This window comes from Nematolebias whitei, chromosome 5 (assembly GCF_014905685.2).
Source record: "Nematolebias whitei isolate Nwh7 chromosome 5, NemWhi1, whole genome shotgun sequence".
NCBI classification, from domain to species: domain Eukaryota; kingdom Metazoa; phylum Chordata; class Actinopteri; order Cyprinodontiformes; family Rivulidae; genus Nematolebias; species Nematolebias whitei.
In genome coordinates, this window is record NC_056502.1 from 17590512 (window position 1) to 17616283 (window position 25772).

A 25772-nucleotide genomic window follows, 5' to 3' on the forward strand; every position below is an offset into this window, starting at 1 on the left:
TATGAAGTGGACATTCATAAGAGACACATGCTTGCAAACTATACTTAACATAAAATAGCTGGAACAGATATACAAAAAGAGCCCGAGTCGGAGATTTCCAACCCCCATTATTTATTTATTTATTTATTTCGGTCTCTTCCGCCCAGTCAGCCTCAGCAGCTTTCCTCAGGCACAATGATTTACTGGTGACGCTTCATCAGTTTAAGGCCTGGATTTCTTCATCGAGCTCCATCAGGATAACCTGTCTCCGGGTCTTCTCCTGGAACCGTCTGTGTGTCGCAGAGACCCTTACAAATCGAGGGAGCATGGCAGCAGCGGACTTACAAACCTTTACCTCTATTATGGACGCGCTGGTTCGCGTTAATGTGAGTATGACTGTTTTTATTAAAGCCTTTAACGAGATATCCCATTTGCCTTATGCAGCTAACACACATGGACGTTATGAAATGTAACCTCTTGAGCATTTGGATGCAGAGGTGTTTCATACGAAGGAATGTGGGCCATTTCTCTGCGAGGTTTTTCTGTATCGATCCGTGGACCTGTTAAAATGACTGAGCAAAAAAATAAATAAAAAAATCCTAAAAGTTGCAGCTTCTAGACAAACGGATGATGTTTGCTGTTTAGCAACATTATTGTAAATCTGTTGGCCAAAACCATGAAAGGCTTTGGGCCGAAAAGGCGGAGGTGATGCTCGTTGTCATAGAAACGGGATGCTGCTGCTGCAAAGAGAAGAGGGGCCACCACAGCCTGTTAGGACTGACATGCCTCCCCCTTGCATGCACGATTTAAAAGCTATTTTCTTCTAATTCTTTGATATAATTTCAAGTTAGAAATACTTTTTTCTTCTTTGTACATTAAACATCGGCCTATACACAGAAACTTGTGTTCATAAACTCTTGACAGCTTCACTTTAGTGTAACGAGCATTTATTTTCTTGACCCGACCCTTTTTTAAAGTTTTAATAATTCTGTTCCTTCCTTGCTCCTCCAGTCCAGTATGAAGAGCATGGAGCAGGAGCTGCGCTGCCCAGTGTGCGATGAGATGGTGAAGCAGCCCGTCCTTCTCCCTTGCCAGCACAGTGTGTGTCTCCTCTGTGCGGCTGAGGTGCTCATACAGAGAGGCTACCCTCCTCCGGATCTCCCTCCGGAGCCCAACTCTCCAGCCTCCACACCAAACACTCGCTCTCCACGAGGGCCACGCAGGCCCACACCCCGGACTCCTGACCGACTCGAGAGGGTCCTCAAAACAGGTAGAGGAAACAGTTTTTATGCACCACAAAGAATCAAGTTTCTTGGTTTACCTGGAACCAAATGACCTCAGCTTTCAAGTGACAGAGGAGAGATAGTTATATAAAAATGCAGAAATGAGGCTGTGATACAACATGTCCTACAGGAGACACAGAGCTTTGTGCATTTGGCTCATTTCTTATTCAAAAACATGGAAAGAAAAGGTCGAAGATGCTAGAAGCATCTAAGAGCCGGGAATAGACAGCGAGGATCTGTCAAGCAAGGTGCTAGCAGTGTGAACACAGATTCAATATTCACATTGTTTTTTAAATCTAACTATTTCAGCACGGCTTGTTGTATTTTTAGCCATTCATACGTCAAAACGTGCAGGAGATGGAGGCTATGACTTTTGGTTTGTGTAACGTTTATACTTTTGTGAATATTTATTTAGATTTTTTTTTCTCAACATGAACTGTTTTTTTATGTGTGTTTATATGAGTTTTCTTAAGCTACTTTTGGCTTTTAGCTACATTTAGCTTCTTTTACCTTAAACAACTTCTTTAACAAATTTCATTAAAGACGCTCAGCTTCTTCCTGCACTTTATAAACTCTATTCCACCCATCTCTCCTCTGCCTCTCCCCCGACCTTCTCTGCACCTGTCACCTTCTCCCAGTATGTGGGACGTACCCCGGTCTGAGGCGACGGGAGGCGGCCCCTCCCCCCATGCTGTTCCCCTGTCCTTCCTGTCAGCAGGACGTGGAGCTCGGGGAGAAAGGACTCGCCGACTGCTTTCGTAACCTCACTCTGGAGCGCGTCGTTGAAAGGTTGACGTGCAACATTTGAACACAAAAACGCACGACGCTGCAAGTCAGGAAGTTGTTTTAGTTGCATCAGATGGAGCAGAGAGGGAGGCAATGTTACCAGATTTCACTCGTAAATTGTTTGCATTTGCTCCCACGACAACAACAACCATCACGTGTTTACAAAAGCGTAACGAGCTAATCAATCACTGCTTGAAGTGGGCAAACAGGAAGTCATTTGTTCCAATAATGAGTCGCTCCTTTACTCCTGATCAAACCAACAGCTGTGTGACAGCATACATTCAAATGGTCAGATTAACTTTTTTTTTTAACTATACTTTAAAATAATTCAAACAGACTCAATCATCGTGAGCTTAGTTGTGAAGTTGGGTCAGAAAGCCGTAGCCACAAACAGCTGACGCTTGTGAGAAAAGTGTGACGCCGTGTGTTTTACCGGCGCAGACACATGAACAAGGCCGGCGACGTATCCAGGTCAGGCAGCTAAAATAAAATAGAGCGATGCGAACGAGTCTCCTTTTCAAACAGATTTCTTTCTGCAGCGCTGCACGTTGGGCTGAGAGTTGTCTTCCCTTCAGGTACCGGCAGACAATAAGTCTGGGCAGCGTGGCGATTATGTGTGGCTTCTGCAAACCTCCTCAGTCTCTGGAGGCCACTAAGGGCTGTGCCAACTGCAAGACGAACTTCTGCAACGAGTGTTTCAAACTCTACCACCCCTGGGGGACGCCTCGAGCCCAGCACGAACACATTCTCCCCACCAACAGCTTCAGGCCAAAGGTTTGACTGTCGTTTCTGAGATCAGCTCACAGCAGCTTCTGTTCTGTGGTGCTTTGACTTATTTTGTGCTGCAGGTCCTCACGTGCACGGAGCACGAGCAGGAGAGACTGCAGTGGTACTGCCGTAACTGCCAAAAGCTGGTGTGTCCGCTTTGTAAGCTCCGCCGAGTCCACCATGGACACAAGGTTTTACCTATAGCGCAGGCCTACCAGGCCCTCAAGGTCCGTGTGCACATCGAGTTTCCACCGTGCTGGATCCAGCAGCCACACCAACCTTGTTGTTTTTACAGGACAAGATCAACAAAGAAGTCAGCTTCATTCTGGCCAATCAGGAGACCATACAGAGTCAGATCACTCAGCTGGAAGCTGCAATTAAACAGATGGAGGTGCGTAAACGATCTCATCCTGCACAACTGCCATTACGTTCAATGCTACATGACTGAATTTACAACAGCTGATCTGTTCAAGTGTTGGAACTGTCGACCGTTAATGATTTTGCTTCTTTGCTTTAACAGCATTTTTAACGATTGTTTTTAATGCATCCATTTATTTTTTATACTGTGGCAACAAAGGGCACCACTCATATAAAAGTTATATTATTACGAACGTTTAGCTGAGTGCAAAACAGGCAAAATCCTAACTATTAACCAAAAGTAGCACAACGGTAAGTAAAAGCTGAGAAGCAAAATTCTGGCTGAATGTAGTTAAAAGTTCAAAGGGACAAAAGACTAGCTGAAAGCAAAATATAGCCAAATAAAAAATAAAAAATTTAAATGGCTAGCTTAAAGTAGCAAAACACCAGCTAAAAGCAGCCTAAACTAAGCTAAACGATGAAAGTAGCAAAAACATAGCTAAATTTAAAAAAGGGGCTAGCTAAATGCTTCATCAACAAAAGGATAGCTAAATGCTTAATTAGCAAAAGGTGATCTGAAAGTAGCAAAAGACTAGCTTGAAGCTAAAATGGGGGAAACTTGGTAAAAGTAAATGTAAGAAAAGACGAGCTCAAAGGGAAAATATCAGGACGATCGTTAAAAACTACATCTAGAAGGACATGTAACAAAAGGCTTGCATATCACATTCATACACTGATGGGACACACATCGGAGGCGATGAGGGGTTCAGAGTCCTGTCCAAAAAGCTAAAAGCTAACAGTAGCTTTTAGCTGTTCAGGCTACGGGAACGTGTTTGAAGGATTCAGAGATCTCAGTGTATTTCTATAGAGATAATGTAGTAAATGAAGTGAAATGTTTTGAAAAGTATAAAAGTTACAAACACTCACAAAGTGCACTGCAATAGTTCGGTTGTAAAAATCATACAGAAAACTTAAAAAATAGCAAAACAACCATGTAAATGCAAAGTCAGTATTTATATTATTAATGTTGTAAACAAATAAAGTAAAATATGAGTTTTGGTTTGTATTTTATGAAATAATATCACCATATCCAACAATTTTCAGTCAGGTCATCTGGACTTTTTTTTTGTGCTGAGATGTTTCACCTTCCAAAAACCAGTTATGTTAGTGCTAAGATGGTCTCTGGGGCACGCCCTCTCCGCCGGTGCCCGCCCTCTCCCTCGTCGACAGTCATGTCAAACTGGTTCAAAACACCCAAGTCCATGCTCAATAATCCAGGTATAAAATCCATTTTAGCACCAACATAACTGTTTTTTTCCACTTTGGAGTAAGCTGCTGTGGGAGAAGCAGTTTTGTTTGGTGTTTCCTTAGACTGATGAAGCCTTCTGGATGGAAGGCGAAACGTCTCAGCACAAAAAAAGAAACCATCCAGATGACCTGACACTGTTGGATTTTATACCTGGATTATTGAGCATGCACTTTGGTGGAATAACACCATATATCACCATATATCACTGTATAAATCACTATATCAAACCACTAAAAGAACCTTGTTCTCAGTCTTTAAAAAGTTTTGAATTAGTTATTTCTGTTCAAATTCATCTGTGAGCTTTAAAAAAAAAAGACAAGATTCCTTCAGAGCTACATCAGGAGTTTAATGAAGATGTGTGGTGCCTGAATGTTTCACCTGCAGGCTAACAGTGCAGTAGCTCTGCAGCAGCTCACTCAGTGCATCAGGGAGCTGGGAGCAACGGTCGCTGAGCGTCAGGGGGCTTTGGCCTCGGCCCTGGAGGGGTCCAGGAGCAGGAGAGAGGAGGCCCTGTCCGCTCAGGTCTCTGAGAAGCAGGGTCTGCTGGAGCAGGCAGGTCTCATGGTGTACACCCAGGAGCTGCTCAAAGAGACGGACGCCCCCTGCTTCGTTCAGGCCGCGAGGGTTACGCACAACAGGTAAGAAAGTTACCAAGATGGACATGGATGGTGCACTTCCTGTTTGTGTCACCCGCCGCCATGATGGGACGCAACTGCTCGTGTCTGTGTGTTTATGTAAAAGTATCTCCACTGAGCAGATTTTAATAACATTTTCAGAATGTGATGATTGGATTCACAGCTACAGCCGATTAATGTTTGTAGTCAACCTGTTTCAAGATGGCCGCCACAATTATCTGACCTCAGCAAACACAAAAGTGTCCATGACTCAGTCAGTGTTGCAGATGCTAATATAAAATTTCTAGTGGTAGTAGCTGAGCATAATCTCCAACATATAATCCAAGAGGTAACGGATTGCATGAGAGTGATGTGTAAAACATGAACAGATGGATGATGATTCAATCCCATCTGTCTGTTAGCAAAATATCTCTCAACCCAATGGATGGATCTTATTGAAACTTTCAAAAAATAATCAGTAGATGTTCTTCTACAGCTGTTTAATGTTTGGAGTCAACCTGTTTCAAGATGGCCGCCACAATTATCTGACCTGAGAACACACAAAAGTGGCTTTAATGCAATCACTTTTGCAGATATGAGCTAAAATGTGTTGGGGTAGTAGCTGAACGTCACCCCCCCTCCCCCCCCAGAACATTTTCATTCAACCTTTATTTAGACAGATAAATCCCATTGAGCCTCCAGGACTCATTTACAAGAGAGACCTGATTTCAACAAAGAATGATGACAACAATGGACAACAGCGACAACAATAGACAGCCACAAAAAGGCATACAGATTTTTTTTTTTTTTTTTACAAATAAGATGGCAAAAAAATTAACAAAACAGCTAGATTGTAAGGCAAATGTAGAAAACTAAAAACAGGAACATGTCAGCATTGGTCCCTGCCAGGAGTCCAACAGATTCTTAAAGACACTTAGAGAGGTCAAGGTCGAGAGCTTCAAATGTTTTTGTAAGATATTCCAGGAAACAGGAGCAGAGTAGAAGAAGGCCCTTTTGCCTAGTTCAGTTCGCACTGAGGGAACACTGCAGGTAATAATGTCCTGAGAGCGCACGCTGTAGCTGCACTCACGCAGAGACATGTAGGAGGAGATGTATGAAGGCAGCAGACCAAGAAGTGATTTAAAGAAGAAAATGTACCAGTGAGAGAGTCTGCATGAAGGTAATGATGTCCAGTTAACCAGTGAATACAGGGTGCAGTGGTGGGTACGATAATCACAGCCAGTTATGAATCTTAGTGCACCATGATAGACAGCATCCAACATCTGCAGGGTTCTTGTAGGAGCGTTCATGTAAATAATGTCACCAAAATCAATTGAGGGAAGGAAAGTCACAGATACGAGGCGTTTTCTAGCATTCAGGGTTAGACAGGATCTGTTTCTGAAAAAGAAACCCAGTTTAACTTTCAGTTTCTTTATCAAGTTTTCCACATGGAGCTTAAAAGAGAGATGTGAGTCGACCAAGATACCCAAATATTTATAGGAATCAACAAACTCAATGGGGACACCATTTGAGGATAAAATTGGAGGAAGAACTGCTGGGACCAACTTCCTATTTGAAAAAAGCCTCCCTTTGGATTTATCTGCATTTAGGACAAGTTTGAGGCGGAACAAATCTGTCTGAATGTAGTTGAATGCAGATTTCAAAAGCTGGAAAGCCTTAGCAACAGTTTTAGCTCGACAATATACAACTGTGTCATCAGCATAGAAATGTATGGATGCATCAGGGATGCTCTGACCTACATTACCTATGTAGATTGTAAAGAGGGTGGGTCCTAAGACTGAGCCTTGTGGTACACCATTGTTGAATGTTAAATAACTGGAGGAAGTACCATTATGTTGAACACGTTGCCTCCGGTCTGAAAGATAGTTAGAGAACCAACCAATGGTGTGATCTGAGAAACAGATTTCTGAGAGTTTATGGCACAAAATGTTCTGATCCACAGTGTCAAAAGCTTTAGACAGGTCTAAGAAAAGTGCAGCACAATAATCCTTCACATCCAGTGCTTCAACAACATCATTAAGAACCTTCAGTGAAGCAGCGGTTGTGCTGTGTTGTTTCCTGAAACCAGATTGATGTGGAGGTAAGATGTTAAATGAGTCCAGGTAATTTTTGATTTGAAAGTTTATCAAGTTTTCTAGAACCTTGGCTAAAATGCAGAGTTTAAAGATTGGTCGATAGTTGTTCAGCGAGGTGGGGTCACCTCCCTTCAGTAAAGGAAGAACAAAGGCTGTTTTCCAAGTGTCTGGGATGGAGTTTTGTCTTATGGAGAGATTGAAGATTGAAGCGGGGTCACAGGGACTGTGATGATATGAGCAGCCAGCCTTAAGAAATAAAGTGGAAGTTCATCTGGTCCTGCAGATTCTTTAGAATCAAGATCTATTAACAGTTTATTGACCTCACTAACTGAGAACGGAGAAAAAGAGAAGGTGTGATTAACTGAGGATTGACTTGTAGGAGGGATTTGATTTGTAGAAGTTTGATTCTGATTTCTGATTTAAGGTCGCTGTTTAAAAGTTCAGCATTTAAAGCTACAAGCTCTTTTATTTTGAATTTTTTTAAAATAAATGTTTTTTTTTTCTCTTCGTTTCAACGCCACCTTTCGCTCTGCAGGCTGCTGAAAGCCAAAGACAACCTGCAGAGTTTCTCTGTTGCTGCTGAGACCTCCTTCAGACACTTCCACCTCGATGCATCCAAAGAAATCAAACTCATCAACAGCGTGCAGTTCATACAAGGTGAGCTCATCCTCTTGTTGTGCAGCCATTTCTGATGGACATCAGTGACCTCTGACATCAGTGACCTCTGTCTGTATTTTGATCGTTCTGCTGCTCTGTAGCTCCTCTGGCTCCCGTCATCGATACTCAGAAAACTCTAGCTTATGACCAGCTGTTTCTGTGCTGGCGCCTCCCTCAGGACTCGGCGCCGGCCTGGCACTTTTCTGTCGAGTACCAGCGCCGAGCCGGGGGAGCCGGAGCCGTGTGGGGCGGCGCCGGCTCCCCCAGTTCCTCTACGCCGTGGCAGCACCTGAACGAGGTGAAAGGGACCAGCGCGGTGATCGAGCGGCTGCAGATGGACAGCGTGTACGTTCTCAGGGTGAGGGGCTGCAACAAGGCTGGGTTTGGGGAGTACAGTGAAGAGGTTTACCTCCACACACCTCCCGCACCAGGTAAGACGCGCACACGCTAGCAATTATTTCGTACGTCGTGCAAATCTGTACCCTTGTTTCAAATGCACTTTCATTCCATTCTGAATTTAAAGACTGATAATTGGGGACTGCCTAAAGGCAGCACCTATTATTATCCACCTGACAAGGGTTTCTTAACTTTACATCTTACTCTTCCATCAACTTTAATGCAACTTGAACTGCAACGTGTACCCCCACAAATGTTATATCAAAATGACCGGTTTGGCGCCATGATGTGTGCTGTTGCTTTTACTGGCGTTGCCAGTTACCATGGCAACGTAATTTGAAAATGAAGATACAATTTTTCCCCATACAAAAAGCCTGACAGAACACCACCCTAACTGCAGCTGTGACGTCACATGACTGAGAGTGGAGAGCTCTTAGAAAATCACTGTTGGATTTGTTTGAAACTCACAAAAAGTAATCTTCAGATGTAGCACAAGAACTGATTAACGTTTGGAGCCATTTTGATTCAAGATGGCTGCCACAGCTACCTCCGCAAACACAGAATTTACTATAACGCAGTCATTCTTTGAGATATTGAGCTTAAATTTAATATGGTTGTAGCTGAGAGTGAGCTGTTATGCATTTCTTATACAAATCAATTATCCAAGATGGCTGCCTTAGCTAAAAGGGAATAAATACGATAACTCAGCCGTTTTTAGAGCTACTCAGCTGAAATTTGGTGTATTGATAGCTGAGAACAATCCCTAATAGACTCTGGCTACAAATCAAATATCCAAAATGGCTGCCTGAGCTAAAACAAAACAAAACAAAAACACTTAAAATCAGCCATTTTTTGGAGATATTGAGCAGAAATTTGATGTTAGCCAAGAGCATTTCCCATTAAATACTGAATTCAAATCTAAAAATTCAAGATGGCCAACAAAGCTGCATTTAAATGGCTTTAACTCAGCTATTTTTCCACATACAGTGCTGAAATTTGATGAGGTTGTAACTGAGACCATTCCCCATCACATACTGAATCCAAATCAAAAATCCAACGTGGCCACCTTAGCTAAAGGAAAACAATTGATAATTCGGCCAATGTAGAACTATTCATCTGAAATTTGGTATAGTGGTAGCTCCAACACATAGTACTGTCAAATCAAAATGTTAAATTGAAAGCAGCATGGCAGTCTGTCAAAGTTTCTCCAGGAACTTTGTAGTAACTTTTGCTGCTGAAATAGTTGGAAAAAAAGATCATTTTCTTCCCATTGTTGTCGTTTATCAATTAATTGACTAATCTTGTTTTTTCTTTTCTCTCCATCCCTTGATTTCCTCCATTCCCACTTTTTTCTATCTTAGTTTCCGCACAGATTTGCTTTTTTCTCTGCATTCCAGTGTCATCATCCCAGTCATAAACCTTCTGCTTCTGTCTTTCATGCTGCAGGTCTGTCTTTCTGCACTTTCAGAAGTTCTTTATTGTTTGAGAAGTTTTGTTTTGAACTACAGTATTTCCTGGTTTTAGCTAACTTGCTAGAACACTGGTGAAATGTACTGGTCTGTTTTTCTTGTTTCTGTCTGATAAAGTTGCTTCTTTCAACATTTTCCACTCTCATTATTTGTAGCTTTGTTTTTATTGTTGTGTAAATGTTGAGTCAGCGCTCACATTATTGTTTTCCTGCTTTTCATTTTTCTGCAACATTTTCCCAGTTTGACTACGACTGCATAATTCGTGCTTTTTTAGCCATTCCCATATCAAATTTTTCATTTGGGGGATAAATGCTGTGACTTTGTTTTTTTTTATTATATTTATATTTTTCTAAATATTTAACTTTATTTCCCAATACTTCCCACGTAGAAAAAAAAATCCCTCAAAAATATTGCTTTCATTGAAATCTTCAGCATATTTGTGCTATTTTTGCCTTTTTATGCTAACTTTAGTTTTTAGTTTTTGCTACTTTTGCATTTTGTTATTTTTTTTAAAGCTACTTTTAGCTGTTTTTTTTTTTTTTGCTACTTTTAGCTTCCATTTAGGCTTTTGGCACTTTAAGATAATAAAATGTTAGTATCATACTTTTATACATTTATATTTTAGCTAGCCTTTTTTATAAATGTTGATATATTTTGCTTTAATTTAGACTTTTGTTTTTTTTAGCTTTTAGCAAACTTTTTTTACTTCTAGCTTTTAGCTAGTGTTTTAGTACTTAGCGTACCCTTGCCCCTTTTCGTTAGCATTTTGCTACTTTTAGCTAGCCTAATGGTACATATAGCCATTAGCTAACCTTATGCTTCTTTTAGCTTTTAGTTAGTGTTCTGCTCCTTTACTCAGTTCAGCTTTTTTTGTAAATTTCAGCTGTCGTTCAGCATTTATTTTACCAAAACATACATTTTCACTGGTTTGTCACTTTTTTTTGTCTCCTTCTGTTTGTTTCTTGATAGTTTTGTTGACTTCTTCTCTTTCAACTCTCTTTTTTTTTAACCTGGGTTACATTTCTTCTTCTCTTTCAGTTTTGAGTTTCTCCTTGGACTCTCGCTGGGGTCTTCATGCTGACCGCTTAGCGTTGGGTAGAGGGCAGACTTACGCCCGCAGCGTGCCCGGTATTTCTCTTCTTCAGGCTGCGGATCGCGCCCTCACCTCGTGCCACTTGACCTCTGACCTGCTGGTGGCGGACCTGGCTGTCACTCAAGGCAGACACTACTGGGCATGCTCCGTGGAGCCTGGGTCTTACTTGGTGAAGGTAAGGGAAAGTTTTTGTTTTTTCTTTAACAGCAGCTTGAATAGACATGGAGCTTGTGTGGTCAAACATTTTCTGGTTTGTTTTTCTTAGTTTGCTCTTCTTTTTTTTTTTTTTTCTTCTACATACGCAGGTGGGGGTTGGGCAGGAGGCTAAATTACAGGAGTGGTTCCATCTTCCTCAGGATGTGACGAGCCCTCGGTAACAAAACAGAGTTTCATATCTTTTAAAATACAGGATGAAAGAGTAAAACCTTTAGTCATCTTATGTGCAGTCTCATAGATATCACGAGACGACACGCTTGAAGAGTGTGTTGTGAATGACTCTCAGGTACTACCACGTCAAATCTTAGCTCTGTGTCTGTAAAATCACCGAGCTGCAGCCATTTTTGTTTTGGCTAATATCGATTAGCTGGAATCAGATTAATTTGTATGATTTGTCAACTGATACAGCATTATCAATGAATTATCAATAAATTGTAGAAATCATTTAGTTATTTTGAAATATGAGCCACTTCTTCTAGTTTTGCCCTTTTCAACCTGATGTGCTCTCGTCTCCCCCACTCCCAGCTGTGACCCAGACAGCGGCCATGACAGCGGGGCAGAAGACAGCCAGGACTCCCCACCTTTTTGCTTTCTCACCGTGGGCACAGGTAAGATCCTTCTCCCGAAAGGACACAGTCTCACTCCGAGCCACAGTGACAGCCACAGTCAGCGAGGACTGCACTCCCACAATGGCGGGCCTCACCCTCACACCGCTCCCCTCCCTCCTCGGCTGGGGGTGTGTCTGGACTGCGACAAAGGCCGGGTCACCTTCTACGATGCCCACTCCCTGCGTATCCTGTGGGAGGGACACGTGGACTGCTCCGCTCCGGTGTGTCCGGCGTTTTGTTTCATCGGCGGCGGAGCGCTACAGCTGCAGGACCTCGTGGCCAATCGGATCATCGAGGAGCCGCCGCCACGGAGGGTGACCATCAAAACACGAGCAACAAATGCAAGAAAATAAACGGCTTATTTACACACGTTCCAGCCGTCTCTCCCTAACTTTGCAATTCTCCTTTGGACATTGTGGCTGAAGTGGTTTTAGACTATGCAGAATCCTGTTGGCAGGGTGAGTCAGACCTTGTATCGCTGTTGAAGAACCTCTTTAAGAAAAGGACCGCAACATTAGACAAACCTGCTGTCCTTTCACGTGGATCTATTTTGTCTCAGAATGGCAGGACAAGACAAGATGCATGTGACAAATAATGCACATGTTGCAGATGTTAGTCTGTTACCTGCAAAAAACACTTGACGTACTGTTGTCAAATTTTTAATCTTTTCTGTTTACACAGCTTAAGAAATGTTCAACGGAATGTTTAAATCTTTGGAAATGGGGTTCTGTGGCTATGAACTCTCATGGCTCATAGCTATGAACAGTTAATGTCTTACCTGTTGTAGATAGCTATTTGGTCAGCTTCAGGTTGGAAAAACGCAGTTTAATCGTGACCAGACTGATGAGCTAATGGCTAGTCTGAGTGAGCCCAACAAAGTGGATTTCTGTCATCTTAAAAAAAAAGTCCAGTCATAAATGTTTCTTTCTTAGCAGACCAGGCTTTAAAAAAAAACTTTATGTAGCCAACACTTTCACTTAGCACTTTTATGTACACAGGATTTTACGTTTATTTTTGAGTTCAATCAGGGCCACAGCTAACTGTAGCACTTCCTGTGCAGCCTAGGGCACCTCCTGCAGGAAGATCTATAATTCTTACACAATGACTGTAATGTGAAATGAACAATACAGTAGTCCCTCATTTATTTCGGGGGTAACGTTCCAACCCCACGCCCCGTAATAGCTAAAAATCCATGAAGTAGTGGCATTATATTTATTTTAGTATTTATATATATTTTAAGGCTTTAGAAATCCTTCCCACACTCTATCTAAACACTCTAAACTCCTAAACATGCATCATTTTTACAACATACGTATATGTAGCTACTAAGTTTTACTCACCAGGCTCTGCAGAACAGGAGCGGCTCTCGGTTCCACTCGGTTCCGTTTCTGCAGACCTACCCTGCAGCGACAAAGCCCACGTTCTAAACTTTAAACCTATTAATTTTAACAACATACTTAAATGTAGCTACTAAATTTTACTCACCAGCTGGCCAAACAGCCGCGGCTCTCAGTTCTGATCCAGTTCTGTGCAGCCATTGAGCGCCAAAGCACATTGGGGTTGGGGTTTGGATGGCCAGCGTGGGCCCGGCAGTCTGATAAAGAGATTTTAGAAAGTTCTGGTGTGTTCCAGAGCGTAGCCGGACCTTTGACGGCATCTCCCCAGCTCGAAAGTCCCCATGGGCCGGCTACCAGCTCTCAGATTTGCCGATGGTTCTGGAGGTCCCGTTCTGCTCAGTTCTGCTCCAGTTCTGGTCCTGTTCCCGGTGGGTTCCGTGTGGCTCTCTGAATCCTTTGGGCGCCGAAGTCACTGCAATAAGCACCAAACTTTTTCAGATCAGATCAAAACTTTACTTCTATGTATTTCAGCAGAAGGCAGTGGGGATTCTGGGCAGGGCACGGTTGGCTTCTGGGAAATGTAGTCCTTATGAGCGGAGATACAGTGCAGGCTTATTGAGAGAAAACTACAAAATGGCAGCACCCGTTCGAAGTATTTAAATTTTTTGTTAACTTTTTACTGTACAGTATCCAGTACTGTCCCAATCTCATAAGTCATATTAAAGTTGACAATCATGTATCCTGTACAATTTTTTTTTTTGTGTTCAATCCTACTTTGAAAAATCATGAATTCGCGAGGGACTACTGTATTATCTTTTGTTAAAGAGTTTGCATAAACTGCTACAAATGTTTTGAGACTGGTTGTTGTAAGACAGCAGAAATCCACTTTAAGCTAACAGCTCAATGGCTTGAGCCTTTTGGCAGAAACTGCAAACAGCATACACGATGGAGTTTCCAAAATGTCTTAAAACATTTGCGGGAGTTATACTTTTTGTGTTTAAAAGATTAGGGAACTTAATTTTCTCCTAAAATACGGTAGTCACAGTCGTTACAGTAGCCTGGGGCATGATTCAAACCACTTTTGCTTTAGTTTTTGTAATTCTGGAGCACTGAAGTCGTGTTGTTTTACTCAGTTTATGTAAACTCCTGGTTAATTATGGCCCAGAGCTGGTGCAAACATTTAGTGTGATTGTAAGTGAAATTTTGCACATTTTTTCACATTTATGTGTCTCCATTAACAGTTGTCTCCCAGTGAGACACACTTTAGTCTTTAACCTGCCGTGAGTAGCCATTAGCTCATTAGTCTGTTCAGAATTAAACCAGTTTTCTCCAAACTGCGATAATTCAAAGAGCTATCTACTGCAGGTAAGATATTACCTGCTTATAGCATTTCCACAAAACCCCACATCAAAAGATCTGAACTCTCTCTTTAAGATGTGTTAATGTGAATATAACACAGTATTAGAGAATGTGAATATTGTCAGGAATGTCCTCCGTTGGAACCACATGGAACAGAACGGCCCAGTTTTGCCTTTTGAAGAACCCGTGCAGCTGCATCGTTCTGCACACAGCCGCCTTCGGGTTTTCACACTGCAACAAAAATCTAAAAGCTTCTGAATGAATGATGTTTTCATCACTGCTTGACCCATAAACAAAAATGGATGTTCTAAACTTTTATATAAAGAGAGGAGTTGTCATGTTTTGGATTGTGTGTCTGAGTCAAATGCACATAAATGTTAAAGGTTAGTGAAATTAATAATAGATATAAAAGTACAAGACTTGGTTTTTTTACATTACTTTATTTTTTACTTTATTTTTTTCTCACAGTAGAATGTATTTTATTTAGTTGCCACTAAAGTGTTATTTGTTGTTTTTGGAGAATAAAGGAAGCTGTCTGGTGGGTTTGGTGTGTGCGTGAGCATTGGCTGTAACTTTCATGTTTTCTGTGCCGACACACTCCTGACACTCCACTGAAGGCTCTAGACGTCGTGCACCGTGCTGTTACAATTATGTATATGTGTGTTTGTTTGTATGAGGACTTCACACGTGTTGCACACTTCCTGTTTGGAAAATGGGATTCTGATTTTAATGGTTCTGCCTGCGTCTGCTGTGGTTGCCATTTGTTCTTTATGCCTTTCTATTTATTCCGTGTCTTTCTTTATGGTCATTATGCTTCTCTTTATGAATGTTTTATGTCATTTTTTTTATTATTACTAAGCTTTTTGTAAAGTTTTGCATTTCTTGTGGTCATTCTTGGTCACATTTGGGTCATTTTACGCCTCTTCTACACATTTTGTCATTTTGAAGCCGCATTCTGAAGAGTTGGTGTTTCATTCATCTTTAACCCTGATTTATATTTTACCTTTGTTGTGTATCTCCCTTGTGTTATCTATTTATGTGTGTATTTCTCATTTTGCCTGTTTGTTTCTCTTTTTTGGTCATGTACGAATTGGGAAAAGACTGGAGCTCCTCAGACTCCTTTGTATCCTGAACCAATTTATTAATCTGTCTTTGTGTTTGGTGTTTTGAACAACTCTACTGTTGTGCCCGCACAACACTTGAATGGCTTCAGACTGTAGCTTCTGTAATCAGAATCTCTTTATCTTAGAATTGACCTATTTGGAAGAACACTTCCATCATGTCATGAGGGAAAAAAAAAAAATAAATCTGTAACATTTCTTACACTTTTTGCTATAAAATGCACATTATATGCATTATATAATATATACAGTATATACATACATACACACACACACACACACACATATATATATATATATATATATAGCAATGTTATCAACTTTTTTACTTTTCTCTTGAGCTTCAAAAATATTGAGTACAAATAATAGCATGTCAATACACCATTTTAAGAATATAAAAAAATGTTCAGATTCTTTTATATGAGGTTCTGTGAAAACGTTACAAACAAACATCTTACCTGCTTTAGATGGATTTTGCGCAAGTAACATTTTCGCCTCTACCCTTAAAAAAATGATCTGCCCCTAAAAGTGCAGGTGAGTGCTGAGCTAACCAGGCAGTCATACATGGGCAGGAGCAATGACCAGATGGAGGAGGTGCCTGGAGGTTTCATATGTGGAGTCGGACAGTGAAGAGTCGGCGCGGAACCGTCAAGTAAGGGTGAGGGGGCAGGATGCTTTACAGAAGGGGAGTGTTTACAAATATAAGTAAACGTAGATGTTTAACAAGCTGTTAAAATACACCAAAATGCAGGAAATTGCATCTACTTTATTCAAAATTTTCTGGGGGAGCCCCCACACATTCCCACCCCAGCCAGCCCACCTGCTATTTGCGTTCTGGCATCAATCTGTTTACTAATTAAGCCCTGGATGGAGTAGCTGTTAAGTTGTTTATTTGGTCAGAATTAAAATCTGTTTCTCCCGACAGGTCATTCAAAAATCTGCAAACAGGTAAGATAGTGGCTGCGCAGCGGCTCAGTGGTTAGCACTGTTGCTTCACAGCAAGAAGGTCCTGGGCTCAATCCCCAGTTGGACCTGGGGTCTTTCTGCGTGGAGTTTGCATGTTCTTCTCGTGCTTGCGTGGGTTTTCTCCGGGTACTCCGGTTTCCTCCCACAGACTAAAAACATGCATGTTAGTCTGCCTTCAGGCCCAGGCCTCCCTTACAAAAGAGATCTGTGATCTCAATGGGATTTGACTGGTTAAATAAAGGTAAATAAAAAATAGTGATTGTGCATAACCTTTTGCACATGAACACTTTATAAAAATTGGAACGATTTCCCTTTTGAAGCTGAATCCTTCTAAACTTTTTGTTTTGCGATATGAGTCAAGAAAACTTCTGGGACGAGCGGTAAAACATGGATAATAATGAAAAACGTTGAGTTTTCCTTCACAGGTAAACTTTGAGAATCTAGACCTGTTTTCATCACTTAATTGCCATGAAAGAAACAAAATTCATGGCTGTCCTACAAAAACAAAATGTATATAATTTGATCCATGCAGCTTGTTGCCTTCTACACACTGTAAATATGTCTCTCAAGCACAAACATACGCTTACGGGGAATTTGATCAAAAATAGCCCTCTTTCTTCAGGCAATAGAAAGAAGTGACGAGTGTGTGCATGAAAAGGCAAGCGTTCATTTAATCATTTGCCTGAAGCTGTTTGATTAGAAAACGCCAGTGCATACAAAGTTAATCCAACTAATCTGCACAGAAACAGGAAACATTTGTTTCCCTGAAAGCAGCAGGACAACCGATGAGCTGTGGGTTTGTGAGTCGTTACAGAGCGGCAGAGCTTGTTGAACAGGGAGCGAGCACAGTTCTGTTGTTCCCCTGACAGGGTGATGTACAGATATGTTCTGAAAGCACAGATAGATGGACTTTATGCAACAAGACTAATTACAGAGGTGAAGATTTAAAAGCAGAAAGGGGGTGAAAAAAAAATGTGCCAAAGTTCAGCAGCTCTTCCAGCAAACCCTCAGAAGAGGGCACTGTTGGTTTGGCTTTGCAGCCAGAGTTGTCTCTGCTTTTTGAAAAATTAATTTAAAGCAGCATGTGGGTTGTGTGCCATCTCAGATGTTTTCATGTTAAACTGCAAATAAGGAGAGGTTTAACCCTTTAGAGCTGTTTAAATTCATTTATTTATTTCTGACTTATTGTGTTTTGTTCTTTGTTTGGGACAGTCTTTCTAAAACAATAGTGAATGTACTAATTTCAGCCAAGACTTTGTTTTTTTTTCTTATTTGCTTTCTCTACGAGAATTTCACGTGTTAGAAAGAGCTGAGTCATGCAACAGAAAAACACTAACAGAAACAAATAAAAACATCAACGTTACCACAACATGTTGCACACAGAGATACCTCTGATATTTGTAAGTGTGGTTCTGTTGGAAGTTTGTGATTAGTTCATATCTTACCTGCTGTAGATAGCTTGATGATTTCAGTACTCAAAAATAAATTTTTATTTTGACTGATGAGCTAATGGCTAGTAGGGTAAAAAACCCTAAGTTTATGATGTTCATAAGTTTATGACTAAGTTTATTGATGCTCAAAGGGTGAAACACAAAAGCAGTGTCAAGATGTATGAATTCATTATTTTTAATAAACTGGACTGGACTGTGCCACAGAGTCTAGTGCTTTTTTTAAACACTTCTTATTGTCAAGTGTTGGCGCTCCTAAAAAAAAAAAGTTTACTCACTCCCCACTTGGACATCCAGGTTCCCGTAGCAGCTCCTGCACATTTTTGACGGTTCTTCTTTTCTGTTTTAGTCTGAGCTTCTTTTCAATTCAAAAGTTTTAAAATGAGTGAAGATGGATTAATTTTTGAGGTTCATTCAGCACAAAGATATTCCATCGTGACCCATTGCACACATTTGTTTTGGCTCTTTTCATAAAAATAAATAAATAAATAAATAATAATAAGTTTAAATAAAACTTGGAGGCAATATTTCAAAGAAGATCTGTGTGTTATTACAACTCACGTCAGCTTGATGTGTCCAGTATGTGGAAAACCTCCTGCCTTGTCCCAGTACCAAATAAAACCAGTCCTATAGACCTGTTGCCCTGACATCCCACATCATGAAGGTCCTAGAGAGACTTCTGCTGACCCACCTGACTAGACAAACAAGCACATATCAGGACCCACTGCAGTTTACTTATCAGAAAGGACTTAGAGTTTAAGATTCCACCGTACACCTGCTTCAGCAAACTCAGTGTCATCTAGAAAAGGCAGACAGCTCTGTGAGAGTCATGTTCTTTAATTTCTCCAGTGCATTTAACACAATCCAGCCTGATTTGCTTTGTCAGAAACTCCAGAAGACTCAGGTGGAGGCCTCAACAATCACCTGGATCAAAGACTACCTGACAAACACAGTTTGTGAGACTGAAGGGTTGTGTGTCTAACCAGGTGGTCAGTAGCTCAGGAGCACCACAGGGTACTGTACTCTCACCACTCATTTTCACTCTGTACACCTCAGATTTCCAGTACAAAACAGACTCCTGTCATCTGCAGAAATATTCAGATGACTCTGCAGTGGTCAGGTGTATCAGAGATGGACAAGAAGCTGAGTACAGGGAACTGGTGGATCGCTTTGTGGCATGATGTGGAAACAATCATCTCATCTTGAATGTGAACAAACAAAAGAGATGATTGTAGATTTCAGGAGAAACGGTAACAGGTTCTACTCCTCTAGAACCTTTGGAGATGACTGTACAAAGAAGGATTCTTCATAAAATGAAGATTATTATAAACAACCCTCAGCACCCTCTTCATCAGACTGTCATACAACAACAGAGTGTCTTCAGTCAGAGGCTTCTTCAAATCCATTGTAGGACAGACCGCTACAAGAGATCCTTCCTGCCCACAGCCATCAGCATCTATAACAACTCTTTAATGAAACCAGTATGATAAGTTACAACATTTAATTTCCCTCTGGGATTAACAAGGTATTTTTCAATTGAATTGAATTGAAATGAACGTCATAGATGACTCACTTTCATTCAACAAGTTGTCTACAACAGGTAAGATATTCATAATTTATCCACAGAATCCCCCTTTACAGCATCTTTTACTGAGTTGTACAGATTTTTGTTTCTTCCTACATTTAGAGTTACGCTGTCCCGTGCTCCTGCGTTGTTACGTCATTTCTAAGCAGTAGTTTACACACTCTTGTCAAACCGGACTCCTTGTAAACAGGAGTGTTGACACGCAAGCGTTAAATGGATACACAGGAATTTCCAACCGTTTTTATGTTGGTCATAAGACAATTCATCGAAGTCATACGTGAATCATGCAGATGATGATATTATTGATCAGAAGAGGAGTAACATGCCAAAGAAAGTTCCTGGATGAGGCAACGGTACCCAGAGAGATGACTCAGCTTGTTTAGTTTTTAACGTTTCACAACAGTTAACATAAACAATATTTACAGGTCTTGAGCAGTAGGAAAAACTTGTGGTAACGTTGTGTTTTAGGCTTGAGTTGGTTCAATAAGCTGATAATGAAGCAGACTAAAATTTCACACAGAATAACATCTAGAGACGTTTATACGAAAGAAGAATAGGGCCACAGCGGGACAAAAATATAAAATTTTCTTTTAAAAATTCTGCCGTTTTTCTTTGAATTCTGAAATGTAAAAAAAAATCACCATGGCTCTAACTCTCTTCCGTACTTTCAAGTGTTCTCTAAAGCAAGCAAGCCCCTAAAACAGCTGTCAACGTGCACGCACACATTAGAAACTACAAGTCCCAACAAGTGTGAACTCTTTCCAAAATAAGGAAGTTTTGTGCAACAATTAAACTGAACGCATCTCTGCCACTGCACCCAAAAACAAACATTTATTTAGTTTGATAATCGGACTGACTCCCACATGCACTTTATAGTTCCACCTGAGAAGGTTTCCTCTTACACACACAGCCAAAATCACACTTCTACTACACACACACACACGCTCCAGTGTGCAAGTTCAACCCAATTGTTTGTTTCGGCCAGATGCCAAATGAGAAAGCGAGCTCAGACAGGAGTAGCGCTCCTCAGGTTATGTGAGTATTTATGTCTGAGTGACATTTTTAGACGGGGGAGAACGTTAACTCGTTAAGAGTAATCACTAGAGCCGGTTCTGTAGTGTTTCATCATACAGGTTGCTCTCCTGAAGTTTTTTTTTTTGTTGTTGTTTTTTTTTTTTTCCAGAGGGAAAAAATTTTGGTGGCACGGTGGTTCAGTGCGTAGCTGTTGCCCCTCAGTGAGAAGGCTGCCAGTTTAAATCCCGTCCGGGGACCATTCAACGTGTTGCATGGAGGCTGCACAGCTGCAGAGAGAAAAGCATTGCAGAGAGTGGTGAAGGCTGCACAGAAGTCTGTTGGAGTCAGTCTCCCCACCATCACAGACGTCTACACCTCCAGATGCAGGAAGAGGGCCACCTGCATCATGAAGGACCCCACTCACCCAGCATGCACACTTTTTGCCCTGCTCCCCTCAGGAAGGAGGTTGAGGAGCATTAAGTGTAGAACCACTAGACTGAGGAACAGCTTCTACCCTGAGGCTGTTAGACTCATGAACCTCTAACCAGAATAATCACTGTGAAAATAATCACATCATGATGCTGCTGATCTGTTTCATGTTGCTGCTGATCTGTTTCACGTTGCTGCTGATCTGTTTCATGTTGCTGCGATCTGTTTCACGTTGCTGCTGATCTGTTTCATGTTGCTGTGTTCATTCGTGCTCATCTGCTCACACAGACTCATGTTCGTGCTGCTGTTCAGCGTATTGGTTTTATGCTATTAATGCTTAGTGTATTTTTAGTTGATGTTTTTCTTCATATCTTAGATCTTATTACTGTTTTTCTTTGACATTTTATTGCTGGATGTAACTGGGAACCTGTGTATATAATTTCATTCGTACCACAATGGCAAATAAAGAAACTCTGACTCTGATTCTGGGTTTCCTCCCACAGACTAAAAACATGCATGTTCGGCTGACTGGTAACTCTAAATTGTCTCTAGGTGTGAGTGAGAGAGTGAATGGTTGTTTGTCTCTATGTGTCTCTGTGATGGACTGGAGACCTGTCCAGGGTGTCCCCCGCCTCTTGCAGAGTGACTGCTGGATATGAACACCTAGCATCCCTTGAATATCACTCAGTAGATTTCATGCCACAGGTTGAAGCTAAATAACACAAAATCAAAATACAATTGGACAATGTGTTTTAAAGTACTCTCAGCTACTACCACACTAAATTTCAACTCAGTAACTATAAAATTCACTGAGGTGCAGTATAGACATTTTTAAGTTTTTCAAGTTCACTCGTCTGTAACGGCCTTCTTGTCTTGGGTTGACTTTAAAGTTTAATCTTTTGTAGATATCCATCCAAACATTGCTTTCTGAGAGTTTCATTAAATTCTGTCCAGTATTTTATGAGACGTTTTGCTGACAGACAGCGTTGATTCCAACAGTTGATGGCAAAGTTTTAAAAGCCATTCCTTTGCAACCAGTTTGCTCTCAAAATACGTGTTGGGAATGATCCTCAGCTACTACCACGCCAAATTTGAGCTGAATTTCTGTAAAACTCACAGAGTTTTAGCTTAAGTTTGCTGAGGTTGCTTAGCTGTGGCAGCCATTTTGAATGAGATTTCCTTTAAACATTGAGGAGTTGTAGATCTACAAGCAGTGATTACTTTTGGAGAACTTCATTCAAACTCATCAGCTGGTTTATGCATCCATCTAATGGTGACGACCAACACACAGAAACATGATCGCTGCTGCTCGGCCTTTAGCGGCGGGCGATAGCAACGCTGCGTTTGACGTTTATAACTCTGCTCCTCTGGGATACAAAGCTGTCAATCACAGCGAGTGAATCTCAGATATGGAGTGCTGGTAAAAACAGAAGAGTACCTGACAGCTGATTTATATCTAAAGTGAAATGTGTACATTCGTCCCTGCCAGCAGAGTTTGGGTCCACAGGCTCTCCTCTGACAGCTTAATGACTAGCTGTCCACGTATCATTCCACCCGCTGCCTCTACTGTGAAGAGGCAAGAAAAGGGGAGGAAGGAGAAGGAAGCAAAACAATCTGGGAAGACTGACAGCAAACCAAAGTCCAAGCCTTAAGACACACTGGAGGTTCTGCCTGTTAATCTTTTTCCTTGGCAGCAGTGGGCCGTGGAGCAAAGGTCGTGCAGCGGAGGCTTGTGAAAGTGAAGAAGCTGAAGAGTAACCGTTGTGCTTGAAAATAAAAAGTGTGCAACCTGTAATGCATGGGTTAAACTGATCTGCAGCACAACTTAAAGGTTCAGGAGAGACAACGCTGGCAGCTACAACTGCACACGCATGCACAGCAAAAACACCTGTGATGGGAAGCTTCAGCTTTAATGTTGATGTGGGATTTTAATGTGCCGCTTTCTATCGGTGCAATCTGATCCGAGCAAAAGAGCCTGAAGAGTTCTGGTGTTCTTCTTTTCTCTCGTAAGGATGAACTCGCTCATCCTGACTCTGCTTATAAAATCTGTTTAACTTTAAATGACTGACAGTTTTATGGGTCAGATCTGATTTTTGCTGCTGGTTATCTGAGTGTATAAAACATGACTGTCAGCTGTTCGACATTTTAACGCCTGGAAGAGAAAGATTGCACGGCCACATGAGTTTTAGAGGCATAAATATAGTGGAAAAGGAACAAAGGTGAAAATAAAATATATAGATGTGAACAATGTCTACTGTTTGCTCTTGTTCAGGGACACAGGAAGCCTGGCGCTTATTTCCAGCAGGCTGGATATTGAGTACACTGTGGACAGTTTCCATCACAGGGCCACAGAGGGACAAACACACATTTAGGGACATTAGTGTCTCAAATGGACCAAACTGCAGCTTTTTAGTTTGTGGGAGGAAATGGGAGTACCTTGCGAAAATAACAATACATGCATGAGAAAAAACATGCAAGCTTCACGCAAAAAAGGGCCAGGAGTCAAACCTGTGACCTTCTTCTGCTGAGGCAACACTGCTCCACTGTACAACCGTGCAAAGTGCATCAATAGATTAAATAAAATGACAACAAGAAAGGAAAAAAGACAAACACGCATCAGATTACTGTAAAATGCAGATTTTTAAGAAATCCAAAAGAATAAAGGAATATATTTCTGAAAATATGTTTAAAAAAAACTGCAAAAACACACACACACACACAAAAACTATTACTCAAACCAACATCAAATAATTCAGAAAACAAAACAAAATTGCATTGGAAGAAAATACAAGATTTCGCAAAGCACAACTAAAGATAAAACACAAAAACCTTCTGACAAATCAATTCCTAAATCAGAAAACAGAACAGCAGTCCCCTTACAGCTCGCAGAAGCAAGGCTTGAATTCTTGTGACTTGGATAAAAGCAACTGTCAAATGTAGAGTAAACAAAATAAGTGAAAATGAATTTGTTGTTTATTTGACAACAAATCATTGTTAAAATGAGATGGACACATTGTTGGTACCTTATAGACTATTCTTCGCATTACAGGCACGTTTCAAACCGAGTGTTTGACTTTAAGGTGTCTCCAAGCTTTTCATCAGACATTCAGATTATTAAAAGGGAACAAATGCAGTTTGGTATTAAAAGACTTTTTCCAAAGACGCCTCAGTCCTGGACCGAGACGTGTTCTGTCTGCCTCGGTGTGACTTCTGAATGGACTGAGGCGGTGAAGCTATCTAAAATCAGCCAGAGGGAGCTCAGAGATGGACTAGTCTGTGCAGCCATTCTGCAGAACTGTGACATGAAGGAGCCTGTTGTTTGCATCACGCTCAAGTTCAAGCAGAAGGCTCCTACATACACCAGTTGTGCAAAATGGCTGTCCGTTTTTATGCTCCCGCTGGCGGTTCATAAGTCACAGATGGAGCCGATCACGTCCCGCACAGACTTGAGCTTTCAGAAATGAAGCGATTAGCGCAGAACCAAAAGAGGCGTGGAGCAGAACTCAGCTGGGTTACTGTGGAGCGCAACATATTTAATGTGTACCAGAGGTCTCCCTCGTGTTATTTACAAAACATGATGAATTAACTCACTTTAGTGTTCCTTTTGTGGTAAACTATAAACTATCTACAAAGCACCAACATAACTGGTTTGTTTCACTTTGGAGTAAGCTGTTGGGGGAAGAATCAGTTTTGTGTTGTGTGTTTCCTTGACTGATGAAGCCTTCTGGATCGAAGGCGAAACGTTTCAGCACAAAAAAAGAAACTGTCCAGATGACCTGACTGAAAAATGTTGGATTGTATACCTGGATAGATGGGTGGTTGATTGGTTGGCACTGTGTTTTACTTTTTCACATTGGTGCTTTTGTATCTGTCACTACCTTGCTCAGACAGCAGGACAGAGGTCCACCTCGGTCCATAAGAGGACATGCAGCTAGAACCTGTCTCAGTGCTGGACTTGTAAAAAAGCCTAGAGAATCAAAGACTAGAGCTGTCTGAGGAGACAAAAGAAGATATCCTTTAAAGGTAAAGGCTATAAGACCATCAACCAGACAGCTTCACGTTCCTCTGAACACAACCACCATTATTTTTAAAAAGTAGAAGGTTCAGTGGACTGTTGCCACCCACCTAAGACATTGACACAAGAGGAAAGGCAACCCCAGGTGGTGCAGATGAGGACTGCAGAGGGTCAAAAAGGAGCCAACTACCCAAAAACCATTCGAGCTGAACTCCAAGACCAAGATAAGTCACTGTCTGATGGCACCACCTGTCTCATTTTAAATCACAAAGTAGAAAAGCCAAGAGTGCAGAAAAAAAAAAAAAAACTCCAACAGGAATTTACCAAAATTAGTGTTAATAAGCCAAAACAAAACAAAGGGACAAATAAGAGTGAAGGACATAAAAGAAAAAAAGGGATAGAGGAAGTAAAGGAAGAATATCTGACCATGGGAACAGAAACACAAACATGTCGAGGGTCGCGGAGGAAGCGGACAGGAAAACTGTCACGTTCCATTTTATCCCCTATTTTCTCCAAAACAGCAGCTGGGGCAGGTGCACTTTTTACTGCTGTGCACAGGCTGCTGACTGCCTCCCGGTGTGCACTGAGCAAGCATGTGCGTTTATATGCTGAGTCTGCACACTGTCTGCCATGTAAGCTGAGGGTTTGCTGTGTATAATTACTGGGGGGGGGGGGGGGGTGCAGAACTCATGGATCAGAATTCACTCATAAGGACGAAAATAGACAACTAAATGCACATGTGGTGTTTGTGGGGGAAGCCTGTGGGAGTTTCTGGGACAAAACATACTGCACATATAAAGGAGGAGGAGGAGGGATGGTGGTGTGTGTGTGTGTGTGTGTGTGTGTGTGTGTGTGTGTGTGTGTGTG

The 25772-nt window shown here is 41.4% G+C and overlaps 2 protein-coding genes across 3 annotated transcripts in view; one reads left to right on the top strand and one right to left on the bottom strand.

Annotated features, from left to right (window-relative positions):
* The first annotated feature begins 305 nt into the window (after positions 1-305).
* Positions 306-12045, top strand: trim46a (tripartite motif containing 46a). 2 transcript variants are annotated; one of them, XM_037676932.1, is made up of 12 exons: positions 306-365; positions 991-1280; positions 1896-2051; positions 2624-2822; positions 2897-3043; positions 3112-3207; positions 4867-5120; positions 7728-7849; positions 7951-8280; positions 10753-10982; positions 11113-11180; positions 11549-12045. In XM_037676932.1, exons 1-12 carry the CDS (start codon positions 306-308, stop codon positions 11982-11984), a joined length of 2388 nt encoding a protein of 795 aa, XP_037532860.1. In that variant the 3' UTR covers positions 11985-12045. The 2 variants fall into 2 exon arrangements, with proteins under 2 accessions (XP_037532860.1, XP_037532861.1); XM_037676933.1 differs by having other exon boundaries at positions 991-1249; positions 1901-2051.
* Positions 12046-13318: 1273 nt separating this feature from the next.
* slc50a1 (solute carrier family 50 member 1) overlaps positions 13319-25772 on the bottom strand; it is a 39299-nt gene continuing 26845 nt past the window's right edge. Inside the window, exons 5-6 of the mRNA XM_037676637.1 lie at positions 13485-13554; positions 13319-13440 (exon numbers count right to left, since the gene is read on the bottom strand). Coding sequence (XP_037532565.1) covers positions 13319-13440; positions 13485-13554 — 192 coding nt within the window. The remainder of the gene's footprint in view (positions 13441-13484; positions 13555-25772) is intronic.

Bases quoted from the DNA above. Each gene is read 5' to 3' on its own strand.
- trim46a (XM_037676932.1), top strand. From the start codon at position 306: ATGGCAGCAGCGGACTTACAAACCTTTACCTCTATTATGGACGCGCTG. The intron at 2,823-2,896 runs GTTTGACTGTCG...TTTGTGCTGCAG, and splicing joins CCAACAGCTTCAGGCCAAAG to GTCCTCACGTGCACGGAGCA. The intron at 3,208-4,866 runs GTGCGTAAACGA...TTTCACCTGCAG, and splicing joins CTGCAATTAAACAGATGGAG to GCTAACAGTGCAGTAGCTCT.